The 16286-nt window shown below is 49.5% G+C and overlaps 1 protein-coding gene, 1 long non-coding RNA gene and 1 pseudogene across 2 annotated transcripts; 2 read left to right on the top strand and 1 right to left on the bottom strand.

Annotated features, from left to right (window-relative positions):
* The first annotated feature begins 5375 nt into the window (after window positions 1–5375).
* LOC127332926 (L-type lectin-domain containing receptor kinase SIT2-like) lies at window positions 5376–6698 on the top strand. Its single transcript, XM_051359251.2, has one exon. The coding sequence runs from the start codon at window positions 5523–5525 to the stop codon at window positions 6576–6578; it is 1056 nt and encodes a 351-aa protein (XP_051215211.1). The 5' UTR covers window positions 5376–5522; the 3' UTR covers window positions 6579–6698.
* Window positions 6699–7046: 348 nt separating this feature from the next.
* On the top strand, window positions 7047–8897 carry LOC127328644 (protein IQ-DOMAIN 17-like; annotated as a pseudogene).
* Window positions 8898–9573: 676 nt separating this feature from the next.
* LOC127332930 (uncharacterized) lies at window positions 9574–12132 on the bottom strand. The gene is made up of 3 exons (XR_007870777.2): window positions 11571–12132; window positions 10543–11495; window positions 9574–9931 (listed from the first exon to the last, which is right to left on the bottom strand). It is a non-coding gene; the product is annotated as an uncharacterized lncRNA (long non-coding RNA).
* Between the last annotated feature and the right edge of the window lie 4154 nt (window positions 12133–16286).

Genomic DNA, 16286 nt, shown 5'->3' with positions numbered 1-16286 from the left:
GCCTTATGTGAAGGTGAATCTTTTACTTGGTAGTGTTTGTCGTGCAGATGACAAGGATGTGAGCTAGTTCAACTGATGGCAGTCGAGGTGATGGAGGTTGTTGTTCTCCCTGTGAAGTTGCGAAGTGGAGCTGGACGCTTGAACCAGCTGGCTGAGGCATGCTTTTCTTTGTGATGTTGCAGTGGGTTAAGTTCTAGTTAGCTATGCTGGCCTAGAGCATCTTCATCAGAATGTCGCATCTTATTTTACCATTATGATGTACAATGTTTTGCTGAAAGGTTTGTAACAAGGCAATATTTTTTATTGTGTGATGTTTGTTTCATTGAGACATGAGATGTCCTGAATACAAACAGTTTGGCATGAACTAGCTTATTGATGCGTGGGCCTTGTGCGTTGGCTCCATTTTATTTTTTGAGCTTCATTCATACATTCATGTGTTTCCAAGTTTGTGCATCCAATGCTTGATGATGTTTGAAATGAATTCTTGCTGGATGCCTAATGTTTCCTCCTTAATGCGTCGGACATGGTCCCTTGATGTCTGATATTTCCCCAATAAGAAATGATGCGTGCGTATGTACCAAAGTTGACAACATTATATCGATCTCAACATATAGAGTAGAATTTTAGGACATGGAGTGACAGTGCTATGCTTAGCTAGATCCTACAAAATAGGCCTAAATTCAGCATGGAATGGAGGATAAAAAATTCATATACTACTCACATTTTTTTAGATTTGTATTTGTCTAGACGCATTAATTTCTGATGAAATGAATATAATATTCTCTCCGTCCCACAAATAATGTCTTGGATTTGTCTATATTTAAATGTATGTAGCCACTATTTAATGTGTGTATACATAATGTAGATAAAATTGAGACATATTTCGTGGAACAAAATTAGGACGGAGGAAGTAGCTGAAAGAGAGTAAAGGAAAAAAAAACAAGCTAGCTACCTGGAATACGGATTGATGATTGAGCTACAGATTTGCAAGATGAATAGTCAGTGGAAGCAGTTATTATGTACAGATATAACCCATTGGATACTCCACACCAGTAAATAATGCCTCATCGTTTTACGTACCGGACTGGATTAGACGGGGGACGAGCCATGTCACTGATCTGTGTGCTTTGTCCATCCCAGCCATCCGGCCATCCATTTCGTGAGATCATCTCCTCCTTCCTGCTCATAGTTCCCTTTCTTTTCTCCTTACTTTCAAGGTAGCTCTATAAATATAAGACCTTTGTTACCCACCGCGTGCGGGAAGCGTGTGTGACTTAGACTTTGACTTTTACTTGTCGAGGAGAGGAGAGGAGTCAAGATGGAGATGGCCTCTGCCGGCAGCTATCCCTTCTCTAGATCGTCTTCTCCGGATTCAGCAGGTTCTCTTTTCCTTGTATTATGTTGTGTTGCCTCCAACGCCTGACAGGTTCGAGCATGCCTTCTCGTGTTCTTGTTCTACTGCAGCTCCTCCCTGTCAAGATTTTTGGCATCAGGATCGGTGCGAGACTAGCCAGGCTTGGAGGGTACTCTTCTTGTTCTACCGAGACAACAACACATTCCTCACCGGCCACCACAACCACACTGTTCGTTGGCGCAGCTCGAGCTCTGTTCGCTTCTCCCCAGCCAATTCTGGTCGCCATAGGAGCTCAAGGTGTGTAAACTCCTTCAGGGAGTTAAATGCACACCGTTCAATTTCTAAACAAATCTTTGCTAAGTCCTCAGTTGTGACCAATTTGTTCTGAATCCATACTAAGTAAGCCAGGTGCCGGCATAGTTAGTAGCCTGCAAGGAGATCCGAAAACTATTGTATGCAAGAGATATCGGTAATGTGTTTGAACTTTTTCATTTTATGCCACTTGTCTTTGCTTGGCAGATTTCCTCCTCTATATGCAAATTCAGAGATAGCGCTTATTGAGAACACCGGATATAGTTTTGAATTTGAAATTCGATTTGGCTCTCATGAAATCCATGTAATACACCTTTCAATTAGGTATAGTACGTATACTACCTGTGTGATGAGAGCACCCATGACTTGTTCTTGGGGGCAAAATCTGTTCCTCCATATATATGTTATGTATATATTTTTCATCCGTGATTGAGCATCAATCTATGGAGTCAGTACTCAGTACATGACTGATGCTGAAGTTTACGTCTTAGTTTAATGCATATTTTCACATCATATTTGAGTGTGCTAATTCTCATCTTTTTCGATAAGGAGTATATATTAATATGAGGAAGATACCAATTAAATCCAGTCTCCGCAACAGCGCAATACTCTAATAGCATTACGGATGCACACAGCCAAAAACTAAAGAAGAAATACATAAAAGAAAAGTCCCGGTATTCCAGCCCTAGCAACAATGGTACATCCTCCACCAAGACGACACCTGAACTCCAGGTTCTCCAAAAGCAACGCCTCCAAGAAGGTAATAGTGCACAAACACTATCGTCGCCCGATCAGAAAACCTTAGGTTTTCACCCTGAAGCTGGTCTCTGCGGTCGTGTGGACGTCGCGGAGCTAGCAGGTGCTGGACTTAGCTCGGGGGGCCCTTTGGTGCTCGCCGACTCTAGTTCGGAAGCCGCCAGCCCCTGCTATCTTCTCATGCGCCCGAGGTGTTGGACTTTGTACATTCTGATATTTGCAAAATGACGATGAGGTCAAATGGTGGATCAAAGTACTTGCCATATTTATTGATGAATTTTCTGGGAAGGTTTGGGTCTATGTGTTGAAGATCGAAGATCAAGTACTAAGTGTATTCAAGCAAATCCAAGTCTCGGTTGAGAGATAAACTAAGAAGAAGAAGATCAAGTTCATTCGCACTGATAATGGGGAAGAGTACATTGGCCCATTTGATGCCTATTGCAGGGAGGAGGGGATTAGACATCAATTTACTAACCCGAGGACACCACAACTGAATGTTCTTGCTGATAGGATGAACATAACAATTGTGGAGAGAGTTATATGCTTGTTGTCAAGTGCAAAGCTGCCCAAACATTAGTGAGGCGAGGCTTTGTCGACAGCAGTTTATCTTCTTAATCACCCATCGAGTTATCGGAGATATTCCTAATATGGTCTAATTATAACAATGAAGTCTCATATGATCACCTGAAGGTTTTTTAGGTGTTAGGCATGTGTTCATATCTCTCAAGACGAAAGGTTAAAGCTTGATTCAAAGGCATGACAGTGCATATTTCTTGGCTATGGAGGTGATCAATTCGACTGCAATTTGTATGCTACAATAGCAAGAAAGGTTGTGATAATCCATAATGTTGTGTTTGTTAAAGACCAACAATTGATGATATTAGGAAATAGAAGGAGAAAGTTCTGAAGTCAATTCTGGTAGGTATTTCTCCTTAATAATAGCAATAAGAAATAATGATTCTAACTAGTTCATGCAGATTCAGCTCGAGAAACACAAAGAGGGTCATGGAAGCGGTACGCTCACCTCGCGTCGCCCCCTCCAGGCGACTAAGGGGGCGAAACCTTAGGCCCGCCTTCACTACCCTCCCCCTCTGTTCTTCTCCCCCTCTCCGTCCCCGGAGGTGCTGCCGGGCTAAACTCGAGACGCCGGTGATGGGGGCGGCGGGGATCTAGGCTCTTGGCTCCCCGCGCGGTGGCTAGGTAGAGGAACGCCGCGCTAGGCTCGCCATGGCTTATGCGGGTGCTTGGTGGTTCCCCTGCTCCGACGGGTTGGCCTCTGGCTCGACCTTAGGTAAGGGCGGCCTCTGCCGGCTGCGGCCTCGGCAGGAGCTTGAGATATCATGGAAGCGGCCTCTGTCTGCCATGACCTCGGTGGGATCTCAGGGCAGCGGCCTCTACTGTCCGTGGACTCGGTCGGAGCTCGAGATCTCAGGGCAGCGGCCCTAGTCTGGTGGTAGGACCACACCGGCTTGGCGGCAGGCGGTTCTCCCGGGTGTTGGCTGGTTTCTGCGGTCGTGTGGACGTCGTGGAGCCAACAGGTGCCGGACTTAGCTTGGGGGGCCCTTCGGTGGCCGCCGACTCTAGTTTGGAAGCCGCCAACCCCTCCTATCTTCTGATGCACCCAATTTTTATGTTTATGAATCGACGCAGATGTGGGCAGGACTCTGTGACCAGGAGAAATCCCTGACCGGTGGTGCTGGTCACGACAACGACGTCCATGTTCACCGCCTGTCCTATTGGGGGCACTGTCAAGGTACTGTCCCCCCTCCTCCTAGGACCCTAGGTGAAAACCTAATCGTGGATTGGGCGGTGGTGGCGATGTGGCGTCGTTCCCCTTGTTGAAGTCGCGGTCTTGGGGCGCTTGAGGTCGGTGTGGGCGTTTGATGTGGATTTGGAGGTGTGCCGGTGTCTTCTCTAGCTTTTCCAGCAGTTTCGTCTCCGACGTGTTCGATGTCCGGTGTGCTGATGTGCTTCTCGATGTGTTGGGCTTGGTGTTGCTTTCTTGGAAAATCTTCTTCAGTCCTCGCCATTAGTTAGCATCTAGGCTCAGGGGAGCATTTCCATCGACTGGGGGTTCGGCGCCCTTCAAGCCAGGGCGAGGAGGCAGGGAGCCTTCTTCGATGATTGACTCGATGTGGCTGATGCGCGACTGCCTAGTGTGTGTCCAAGTCAAGCCACACCTACCGACTTCACCTGGAGTTTCGATGGCACCGAGTTGCAGATAGCTAAAGAGGCTCATGATGTTGCATGCTGTTCTTTCAATCATATTTGTTGTTTGCTCATAATTTCTCTGTGTTGTAAGCTGTTCTTAGCATTCATGTACTATCTGCCGTTGTGACTTTATTAATTTAAAGATGGGATAAATCCTTACGTACGTTTTAAAAGAAACACAAAGAGCACACAAGTTCTAGTCTTATGGACCCTTTGCAAAAAAGGAAAGACTTTCGGACTCGAAAAATACAAGGATGAACCTGGGTGCATGCACCCGTATTCTTCAATATTAAAAAATGCTATTTAAAATATCTAAAATAAATATTTTCATGTACATATATTATGTTGATATTTACTTGTGCAAGTTTTCACAGAAAAATACGATTATATATGGCCTACATGAAAATGATAAAATATCGAAATGACACTATAATTATTGATTGTGTATGTTCACAGAAATACAGTAGGAAATTCCACTTTCACATTTATGTGTAGGTTATATATGGTCGTTTTTATGCCAAAATCTGCAGAAGTAAGTGTCAACATAGGATATACATGTCTACATTTTTTCAAGTTTTTCGGAAACTTTTAAATAGCATTTTAAAGAATTTTTCATAATAGAGTGTACGGGTTCACATCATCCGCCTCATTTCGGACTCACACTTCATTTTCAGTCGGTGCGTGCGTGGAACGCTCCACAAGCCTTCAATTCGAAAGGAAAATTTTCTCCTTACCACTGAAAGGAAAAAGAAATTCTTTTGGCCGCGCCGCACTACTCGCAAAGGAAACAATAATGAGGATTCGCTGTGTACCGTAGCCAAGGACAAAGAGGCCGCCTTTCCTTGCGCCATTGGCCACGGCAAAGTGATACGAAAGCCAGCTTGGAGCCATGCTTCTCCAGCCTCACCATTTGGTCATCCTGCTCCTCGTCGCTGCAGGTCTCTGCCTCGCGGCCAGCGGCAGCGTCGGCGATGAGGGTATGCAGTTCACGTACAACGGCTTCGCCGGCGTGAACCTGACGCTGGACGGCGCGGTGGTCATGCCGAACGGCCTCCTCATGCTGACCAACGGCACCATACAGACGAAAGGCCAGGCCTTCCACCCGTGGCCGCTTCCGTTCCGCACGGCGCCGAACGCCACACGGTCCTTCTCGACCACTTTCGTCTTCGCTATCTTCGGGCAGTACTCCGATCTGAGCAGCCATGGCGTGGCCTTCTTCGTCTCCGCGTCCAAGGAGGTGCTCTCCACTGCGCTGCCAAGCCAGTTCTTGGGCCTGCTCAACAGCACCGATGTCGGCAACCAGAGCGCCCACATCTTCGCCGTGGAGCTGGACACCATCTTCAACGCCGAGTTCCGTGACATCAACAGCAACCACGTCGGCATCGACGTCAACAGCCTCGTGTCCCTCGATTCCACCGACGCCGGGTACTACGACGACGGCACCGGGCGCTTTCAGAATCTAAACCTCATCAGCCGGAAGGCCATGCAAGTGTGGGTGGACTACGACGGGACGGCCACGGAGATCACAGTGACCATGGCTCCCCTGGGCATGGCCAGACCCAAGAAGCCCCTTCTGCAGACCACCGTCGACCTCTCGGGTGTGGTGCAAAGCACGGCGTACGTCGGTTTCTCATCGGCGACGGGCATCCTGACCACACGCCACTTCGTCGTCGGTTGGAGCTTCGCGCTGGGCGGGCCAGCCCCGGCGCTGGACATCCCGGCTCTGCCGGCCTTGCCGCGGGCCTGGCCAAAGCCGCGGTCCAAGGTGCTGGAAATCGTGCTCCCCATAGCGTCGGCGGCGCTGGTTCTCGCTGTAGGCATCGGGATTTACGTCTCTGTGCAGCGGAGATCGCAAGCATCGGACGGCTTCGGCACCGCAATCTCGTGCCGTTGCTTGGTTACTGCCGGCGCAAAGGGGAACTTCTCCTGGTTTACGACGGCCTGAGTGACCACGGCCTCGCGCGCCTTCGTGGTCGCCCCGACCACGAACCTGGCGACCGCAACTGTAGTACTAGTAATGAAGAAGGGCGACCGATCTGCCAGCTTCTTTTGGACCGCCAGCAAAGCAAGGGCGGGCGCGGGCGCGCGGCTGTACGTGCACCCGAGACACATGCACAATTAACTCCGTCCTTTCTTTTCGATGCCCCGCGCCGCCTAATTAACTCCGTTCTGCATCTTTATTTTTCGAGGTAATTGCACCACAAGTACAAGAACTTGCACTCTATGTGCATTTTCATACGAGAACTTGCAAAACGTGTTCAGGTGGTACAAGAACTTGTCCTGGATGTGCACCGTTGGTACAAGTGGTGTCTGGAGCTGCCACGTGTCCCTGGTGCACCGTCAAAGCGTTTTTGCAGAGAAACCCTTACTGAATTCGAGATTTGAGGGGACATATTGATGACGTTTTCGTTGTATATTGGACATTTTGGCCACGCAGAACAAGAGGGAGCGAAGGAGATGGCTGTTCGGGAGGTCCTCGTCCCCGTCCCCTTCGCCGGCGGCTCCTCCGGCGCCGGAGCAGCAGCAGCAATCTGCGCCGGTGAGGTCCGCGCCTGGCCCTTCGGTGACGGATGAGCAGCACCACGCCATCGCGCTCGCTGTGGCGACCGCGGCCACGGCCGAAGCCGCCGTGGCCACGGCGCAGGCGGCCGCCGAGGTGGTCCGCCTCACCCGCCCTTCATCCAGCCTTCGTGCGCGAGGCACTACGCCCGCCGTCGTCGTGCGGCACCGCCTTCCGAGGCTACCTGGTATGTAGGACACGAGCAATGGCCGCGCCGCACTTGCCGCGTAGGTTTGACGCTAATGGGTGGTTGTGTGTTTTCTTTCGACCGCGAGCGCGCGCGCGCTGCGCGCTCTCAAGGGACCGAGTGAAGCTGTGCGCGGCCACAACGTGCGTACAGGCCAACATGACGCTGCGCTGCATGCAAAGCGGCGGTGCGCGTCCGGGTGCGGGTGCGCGACCGGCGGATGTGCCTCTCGCAGGACTCCCTCTCCGCCACCGGGCGCCGCGCCTGCGGCAGCAGCCTAGTCCTCATACAGGCGTCGACACATCCACCTTCTGGGACTCCAAGTACACCCACGAATACGCCGAGCGACGCTCCGTGATCCGTCTCCGTCTGCAACTCAACCAACCAACATCGCATCTCAAGTACTACCAATCTAGTGTTTCCGGAAATGTTTGATTGATGGTGATGGATTGGGTTGGTTTGTAGGAGCGGTCGAGGGATGGCACGGTCGAGGGATGGCAGCAGCTTCGCCGCCGACGACTGGGATGATCGGTCGCGGACGATTGAGGAGATCCAGGCCATGCTGCAGACCAGGAAAGACGCCGCTCTCAGGCGTGAGAGAGCGCTCTCCTACGCCTTCTCCAATCAAGTAATTATGCGTTTGGTGATTGAATTTGCAGTGCCGAGATTACAGTACGTTCGATCTTACTGATTGGTTGCTGCCGTGTTTTCATTCACAAGATTTTGAGGAACCCCGCCCGTCCGCGGAGGAAGAGATGGACGTCAACGGGCAGCCGCTACTGGCAGAGAGGTGGATGGCGTCACGGGCATCCTTCGACGCCAACAGGAGCAGCTCCGAACCGCGGCCGCCGCTTCCGAACGCGCGTCCACGGACCACCGCGACTAGGTCAATACGCCCGGAGATCGACACCGGCCGCCCCTTCTCCTACTCCACGCCTCGGCGTCAGGCGCCGCCGTCGCAACACGGGAGCGGCTCGCCGATGCACCGGGCGCACCACCACCACCACTCCGCGGGGACGCCTTCGCTGGGGAAGGCGCGCCCGCCGATCCAGGTCCGCTCCGCGAGCCCACGCGTGGAGCGCGGTGGCCGGCGGGGGCAGCTATACCCCGAGCCTTCACTCCTAGCGCCACGCGTCCTCCGGCTCGGCGGTGCCGAACCACATGGCGGCCACGGAGTCGGCTAAGGCGTGCATCCGCCCCAGAGCGCGCGCGGCCGCGCCCTTCGCGACCCCGAGCGCGACCTGCCGCAGACCGCGTACAACCCCGCGACCGGGAGCGCCAAGAAGCGGCTGTCGTTCCCGTCCCGCCGGACACGTACGGCGGCGGCGGCGGGTACGCGCAGAGCTGCAGAGCCCGAGCTTCAAGAGCGCGACGGGGCGGTTCACCTCCGAGCAGCGCTCCACTGTGTTGTCCTTGTCGTGCGCGGAGAGCGTAGGCGGGGAGCCGATCTCCCCGTCGTCCACCACCGACCTCCACCATTGGCTCCGCTGAGCCGGGCCGCCGGCGGCGAGGTGTTCGTTGTAATGCCTGCGTGACCTTCTTGCTCTGCTATTTTCCTTTTCATCGTATCTATTTTTTGCCGTGCCTTTTCGTGTGATTTTGTGCGGTGGGTCTGGAGGGTCAGGGCGTTACTTGGGGCGTTAGCTGGGTCATTAGTTGGGGCGAGGACCTGTTCGCAATTATCCTATTTCTTCAATGCTGCAATGAAAACCTCCTCTCATGTCTAAAAACTGCCACATGTCGCTACCACATTGAATTGTATGAGTGGTGCACGTCCAGGACAAGTTCTTGTATGAGTGAAACACACTTTGCAAGATTTTGTATGAAAATGCACATACTCCCTCCGGTTCATATTAATTGACTCTAATATGGATGTATTTAGACACATTTTAGTTCTAGATACATCCATATTGAAGTCAATTAATATGAATCGGAGGGAGTAGAATGCAAGTTCTTGTACTTATGGTGCAATAACCTCTTATTTTTCCAGCAACAATTAAAAAGGCGACCTCCATCTCAATTCACGCGCGCGCGGTCCTACTCGATCGGTTCAACCTGGCCGCTGCTATTCTCGAGTATTAACTTCACGCGCGCCACCGAATTAACTGCTACAACTTCACGCGCGCCACCTAAAAACAATTCTCATATCAAAAAAGAAACACAATACTAGCAAACTTTTTACGAGTCCTTCCCTTCTTTTACCCGTCACATGAGCAACCTAGCATTTTTCAATTATACTTACAAAGTTTCAGGATCAAACACCACAAAATATAATTAAATGCATAAAGCAGCAACACTCTAGAGATATTTCAATACATGATACACTCCACCACAATTAAGTTCATCTAAGAACAAATGCAAACGTACAATTACAGCAAGCTTCTCTAGCTCACCCGGATTCTACAACAAACACTTACTCCAAATTAAAGGCATATACCGCCGCAGAACGAAGCTCAGAAGCCGGAGGCGAGCACATCCGGCCAGCCATCGACATAACCTGGACACTCGTATTAACATGTCCGGTCACAAACGCAAAGCCCAAAATAGGCACCTGCAGATAACACAAAATTCAGATACTGTTCCTTCGACTTCAACCACACCAACTGCCAACTGGAAACAAGACGCAGATGACAGTAGATAGACGCTTATCTTCATGCTTACAGCCGTTTGACAGTTGGTCTACTCTATAGGATTACAAAGTCAGTACCAACGACAGAAACTGGACAGGAACTCTACTGAGCAGATTACTTCCCTTCTTCACAATAGCATCAACCCAACTGATACTCTGCTAATATACCAGGACAGACGCTATTTTTACTGTCAAGTGACATCAAATACCCCATTACTATATAACAAGTTGGAAGCACTATGATATATAAATCAGGAGCAAGACAATAAATTTGCAACACACAGCTCTGTTGCATGTATTGCCAGATTATTCATTGGACCAGTGCTCTAGCAAGGATCAACTACACATCTCTCATGCATACAAACAACGCTTAGAGCTGCCAATGAGAACCAAGTGACTATTAACCATAGATCGAAAAGAAATACGACAACACATGATTGAACTACCAAGCAAAACCCATAGCACAATGCACAACATGACAGGACAGCGCGGCAGCAATGTATTCAATCACAGCAACTAAAATCAAACTCGACCTTTGACTATCGATGTCGGCGAGGTCCAGCACAGAGCAAAAGAAGGTGCTGGACTGGCAGGCATAGTGCTCCGGAAACTTGTTCACCGACTTGTCCAACCCGTCCACTCCTCCGGCTGCTCAAGAAAGATAGGATATCAAATAGCACAAGTGAACTCTGTAACATGATAAAATTATCTAGCTACAAATGCTACCTCCTTTCATACTAAAGCTAGAACACTAGCAGCTGATAGAACTACACTGTCCACCTACATAAAAACTATTTCAGCTAGTAACTAATTACAGCAACCGGTCAGGAAACTAGTATTAAACACTTGGATTTAGTTAACTACTTAGGTGCAGATACCAACAGTTTGCTAGCACAAAGATTACATGACTAATATTACTAATCTGAAGCACACAAAAGCGACTAGATCAAATTCATAAACCAGATCATCACAAATCAGATTGCTTGCTTCTCGCATATTCTTCGACCGAAATTGGTGGCATCATGTTAAAATGCTATTAGATGTACCACATTATCGCAGAGCAAACACTCCCAGTAGACGTACTATGCTGCCCTATATCAGTGAAGAACAAATACTAATGTAGGTAATATCTAGGACAACAAGCACTCCTCCTTGAACAACCATGTAGATACATTCACAAGGAATCGATTTGAGTTGACACACAAGTGATGGTAAGGCACTGAAATTCTGAACTGGTACCATGCATCAGAAATATTACGCAGTGCTCAACAAAGCACATCCCAAATAATTAACCAAACTAACAATCGCTGCACAACAAGTTGGACTCTGCATAATTTGGAAAGCGTCTCGTACAGATTTTTTTCGATTCTATCTATTTGGAAGCCAATGCTGCAGAACAAAGCAAGAAAATTCAAACTTTGGACGAGGAGGTCCGGCCTGCCCGACGGGCCTACTGCTCCAACGCCTCACTGCCCCTCCTGCAGCTCTGAAAATACGCAATTTTTCAGTCAAGACTGAATGAAATGACGAAGAGGATTAGGTTTGGGCTTGGTTAGCATACCCGGACGGCGATGTACGAGAGCAGGGCGGGGCGAGGCGAAGGCAGCACGGTTGGTCATCGGGAGTGGAGTGGGTGGGTGGCGGAAGGTAGCCACATCCTGGCCGAGGGCGCCGCACCCGCATGGACGGGAGGGGGAAAGGTGCGGCCAGGGGCACGGCGAGGGAACCGACCGGAGAAAACTCCCCGGAGCTGCGCCGCCGCGTCCACCTCGCCGACGTGCAGCACCAGCCCGTCGACCGCGAGCAGCGAGTTCGACGGAGCGCCGCGCACCTTCCTACAGGTGCACGCGCGCGCCGTCGAACAAGCTGCCGCGTTGGCGTGGTTCTTGGGGCGCCGCATCTCCTCGTCGGCAAGTTGTGGGCGCCGCCGGTCGCACTGTTGCGGGGGCTCGGGAGCGAGTGGAATTGGGGTGGATGTAAGAGGAGAAGGAGGAAGGGAGGAGCGCCGGGGCTGGGAGAGAACGGCGGCGCCGGCGACAGCGCCGAGAGACTTGAATCGGCGGAGAGGGGATCGCGACGGACAGATTAGTGTTCGGTAGGCTTCATTTTGTTCGGTACAGCCAACGTTTTCTTTTTTTCGACAACAGAACGGGCCTCCGGTAGCTATCCTGGACCGAATTTGTGCTATGGGTTAATTACGACCCAAATTTTCTTCAGCCTTTACGATATTATCATTATTAATTACTGTACGATAGTTTGCTGTTCCCGCTCGTTTCCGTAGCTCGATCTGCATGCTTAGCTCGTGTTGTAGTGTATACACGTAGCAATCAAGATGGCATGCTCACATGTAGAGCTAGACTCAATGTATGTATCCGTATATGTTTTGTCTCCACAAACTGCACATCACGCACACATGACAATGTGGCGGTCCAGTGGTACATTCAAGTGTCCGATCGTATTCTTCTGAAAAAACAAAAGCCTCGTGTTTTCATTTTTTTTTTCTTTTTCGAAACACAGTACAACCAAAGACGCTCATACATACGCGTACACACTCACCCCTATGAACGCACACACGCACACGCTACCTCTATGAGCACCTCCAAGAGAGTGCGTTGAATAACTGATCCGGCGAGTCTTGAGATTGACAAAGTCACCACAGGTGCCTCGCTGTCGACGAGAACGTCGCCTCCCACGGAAGAATATTCCGCCTTTACGAGACACCAAAGTGTAAAATCTGGGATTTGTCGAAACATGCAATGTGCCATGTTGTATGTCCATACATCCGCTCTCTGCTATATATGCCTTGTGTATGAGATCTCCGAAGGGCGTTAGCCTGATGGCGACGATCAGCCTAGCTAGTACCATGGCATAAGAGAAAAGGGGCATGGTGCCCTACATGCGGCACTAAACTAAATATTTGATTAATGCGTAAAGAAGAACCTATTTGTTAATGTTTGTCGCTTGCATTCGAGTTGCATCCTTCGTCAAGTGCTTGACACCATCAATGGCTAAACATGTTCACACTCGCATCCTCTCTCAGTGACTCAAAACACCAACTTGAATCCGTAGGTAAACTACTACACCACGAGTCTACCCAGGACGATAAGATAAAGAGCGAGCTTAGTGTAAAGATACATCACTATGGTAATCGACGCCCTCGTTCACACCACAACAACCGAGCGACAAGTAGAAACAAAGCAACAAGATACAAATGAATTTTAAATATGAGAAACCCTCCAAAGGACCATTCAAACACCGTTAAGATCGCCTCGGTCGAAGCTCGTATCGTATGCACAAGTTAAGGCTTGAGAAAAAAACATTTATGGAGAATCTCTAGACACCCGAGACTCCTATCTCACCGTCGTGATGACGATACAACACATGAAATGAAATGATAGTTAAAAGCTAATACTATTTCATTCAAAAATGGAAATAGGGGACCAAAAAGTAGTGTCAATATAGGCCTCAAAAACGAGGGGGGAACGTCTAAATGACTTCTCTGTAATCGTGTGCCTAATTCATTTTCTTCGTATTGATAAGGTGCATAGTTTATTTTCTAGGTCTATATCTTCGGGCATATCGTTCATTTAAGATCAGGATTAGATTCTAGATTTAGGGTCTAGGTCTCCACAGTTGTAGGAAAAGGCTTATACTAGATTTGATAACGTAGATGCACCAAATTAGTGGTACCCTAGTGCTATTTACCGTTGTCGTACCAGCATGTTGTACGCCATGGATAAGGGTCGACCAGATTGTATGCGGTATCCCCACATACCGCTGGCGTACCACTTTTTTGGTAAGCCAACGGTAGTATGCTACTGACGGTGTACCAAAAAAAGTGGCACCACGACGGTAATATCTCTCCACTTTTTTTTCCCTTTTTCCCTTTCCGCTGCACACCACATGCATCATGCACACGCATGCAACATCCACCACACGTTCCACTCCCATTATCTCCCGCACCGCACCCACCTCTTCGCCCTCTCCTCGCACCTCTATCACTTATCTCCCAAACCTCTCTCACCACTCCACATCTTCGCCCGCGCGACTCCGGTGCTTCACCTCGACGAATCCCGTTGTCAGGCTCCCACGTGAGCGCCACCACCCCTCCACAACCTTGTGCTCCTCCTCGCTAACACGCAGATGTGTCAGCCACTCCTCGCCCACGCCATCCTCGATGGGGGATTCTGCTACCGCATTTCTCCCACCTCTGTATTACACCCGCCATGTACGTAGTTTCCGTTTCCCTCTCCTCGTTCCCGTTCCTCTTTCTCTCTCTCATCCGCTCTACATCTGCCATGCTCTCTCCATGTCACCATTTTTTCCCGTTCTTGTTATAGTGTGAAGATTTTTTTTCTTATAGCTGCAACACTTGGTGGTGGGGACATAGTGGTAGTGGTAGGGAGTGATTTAGAGGGTTCTAGCTTGATCTGTTTGTGGGGTTGGTGTCTGAGGAGTAAAGAAAGATGAGGGCATAGGGAGTAGGGAATCATACAAAGACGAGCACCACGAGCTCGTTGTCGTCCGCAGCCGATCGCTCCTCCAGCTCCGGCCCCAACAACCTCAATGAAGGAGGTGCCGTCCCCCCTCCTCGGATTCCCTCTTCCTAAGTGCTTGCTTGGCAAATCCGGTGGCTCGAGATGTTGACATATGGTGTGTGCATGTGGTCTAGTTGAAGGGCTGAAGAGTGACAAGGAGATACGACGTGGTGCCGGAAATGGGCGGCGACTCGGCATCATCGGGCGCGGGGGGCAATGGAGGGGATATGAAGGAGCTTGTGATGGCGGTGGATAGGAAGGAGCTTGTGATGGCGGCTGGGAGCGAGAGGCAGCGCGGCAGCAACATCATCGGCGACTAGAGGACCCGCTTTGCTTTTCCTTTTTTTTTGTTTTCTGAAAAAAGTACGAGTGGCGTACTAGGTAGGGGCATGCCAACCATATTTTATGGTTACTGCATGGTGTACCTGGCTGGTGCATCTGGCAGTAGGTAGCTAACGTTGGCGTGGTAGCACTAGCGTACTGTGTGCGCCATGGTAGTAGCTAAAATATGTACGTCAGCGGTAGTGTTTTCCCTACTAGTGCTACACGAGAGTTATGTATGGATTTCCTATTTACAACAACCTTACATACTCGTGTTGATTTCACACCAAAAACTTTAGGGTTTACGACCGTTTTGGCGTGATTTCATGTGCCCCCTATCCAATGGACCCCGGAATGGCAATATGCTAGCTTTTCACCTAAAGTAGTGATTTTATGCGACTTTCCTCTTTATTTAAAATTATGGAAATACTTTTGTACACCCACACTCCCGCATGAGTGTGGGTGTTTCCGTCACCGTTCATTTATTCCTCGAGATTTATCTATGGAATCTTTCTTTATTTTCCTACCCCTATCTACTTTAGGTTATAAATACTACTCCCTCTGTTCCTTGATATAAGGTATATAGTTTTTTGAGGAAAAGCTCCAAAATATAAGGTGTATTCCGTTTAGCCACTCATGTGAATTTTTTTTTACGGATTTGATTGTATTTTCTTAACTAATGCAAACTCCTCTATTTTCTCATGTCAATAATTCAGGGGTAATCTTGCTCAAAACCCGTGTAAGTTTCCCTCAATGTGTGTTTCTTAATTTCCGTGCCAAAAACTATACACCCTATATTATCTAAAAACAGAGGGAGTACTTAGCACCTCCATACTTTAGTGTGCACACAAGCTGATACACATATATTGTAGGAAAATCATAGAGAAGAGGTAGCAAAAGAGGTAATCATGTGTAGCAAAATCCCAAAACTTAGACTTCGCACAAACCTCGCCGGTGACGTTGTAGAAAAACTTTTGTTCTACTATAGCAAAATTACAAAATGATCGTAGCATTTAAAAATACACAAAAAATTCCAGGAAGTAGTCTTATAATTCAGCACCAACTTGTAGCAGGCTAGCAGCACTGCCAACCAGTTTGTAGCAGGCTAGCAGCACTGCCAACTAGTTGCATCATCACCGATCCCCTTGACGGTAGCATCACTTACCAACGTCGGTAGCATCTTGGGATGCCGAAGGTAGCAACCTCGTCACTCCTTTTGCAGCGACCGCCCCTCCCGGCCGATGAGGAGGAAGGCGGCGACCGTACGCCAGCATGGCCGTCGGCGATGTGCCCCCGACGACCTCGGCCTTGGGATGAGAAGGCCACGACTGGGGCCATGGGAAGTAGAGGAGGCCATGGGAGGTCGAGGACGTCGCGCCTGCGCCAGAGTAGGAGACGGAGCTGGCTTGGAAGTCGAC

Source organism: Lolium perenne, chromosome 2 (genome assembly GCF_019359855.2).
Source record: "Lolium perenne isolate Kyuss_39 chromosome 2, Kyuss_2.0, whole genome shotgun sequence".
Taxonomy (NCBI): Eukaryota; Viridiplantae; Streptophyta; class Magnoliopsida; order Poales; family Poaceae; genus Lolium; species Lolium perenne.
This window is presented reverse-complemented; position numbering and strand designations above follow the sequence as displayed.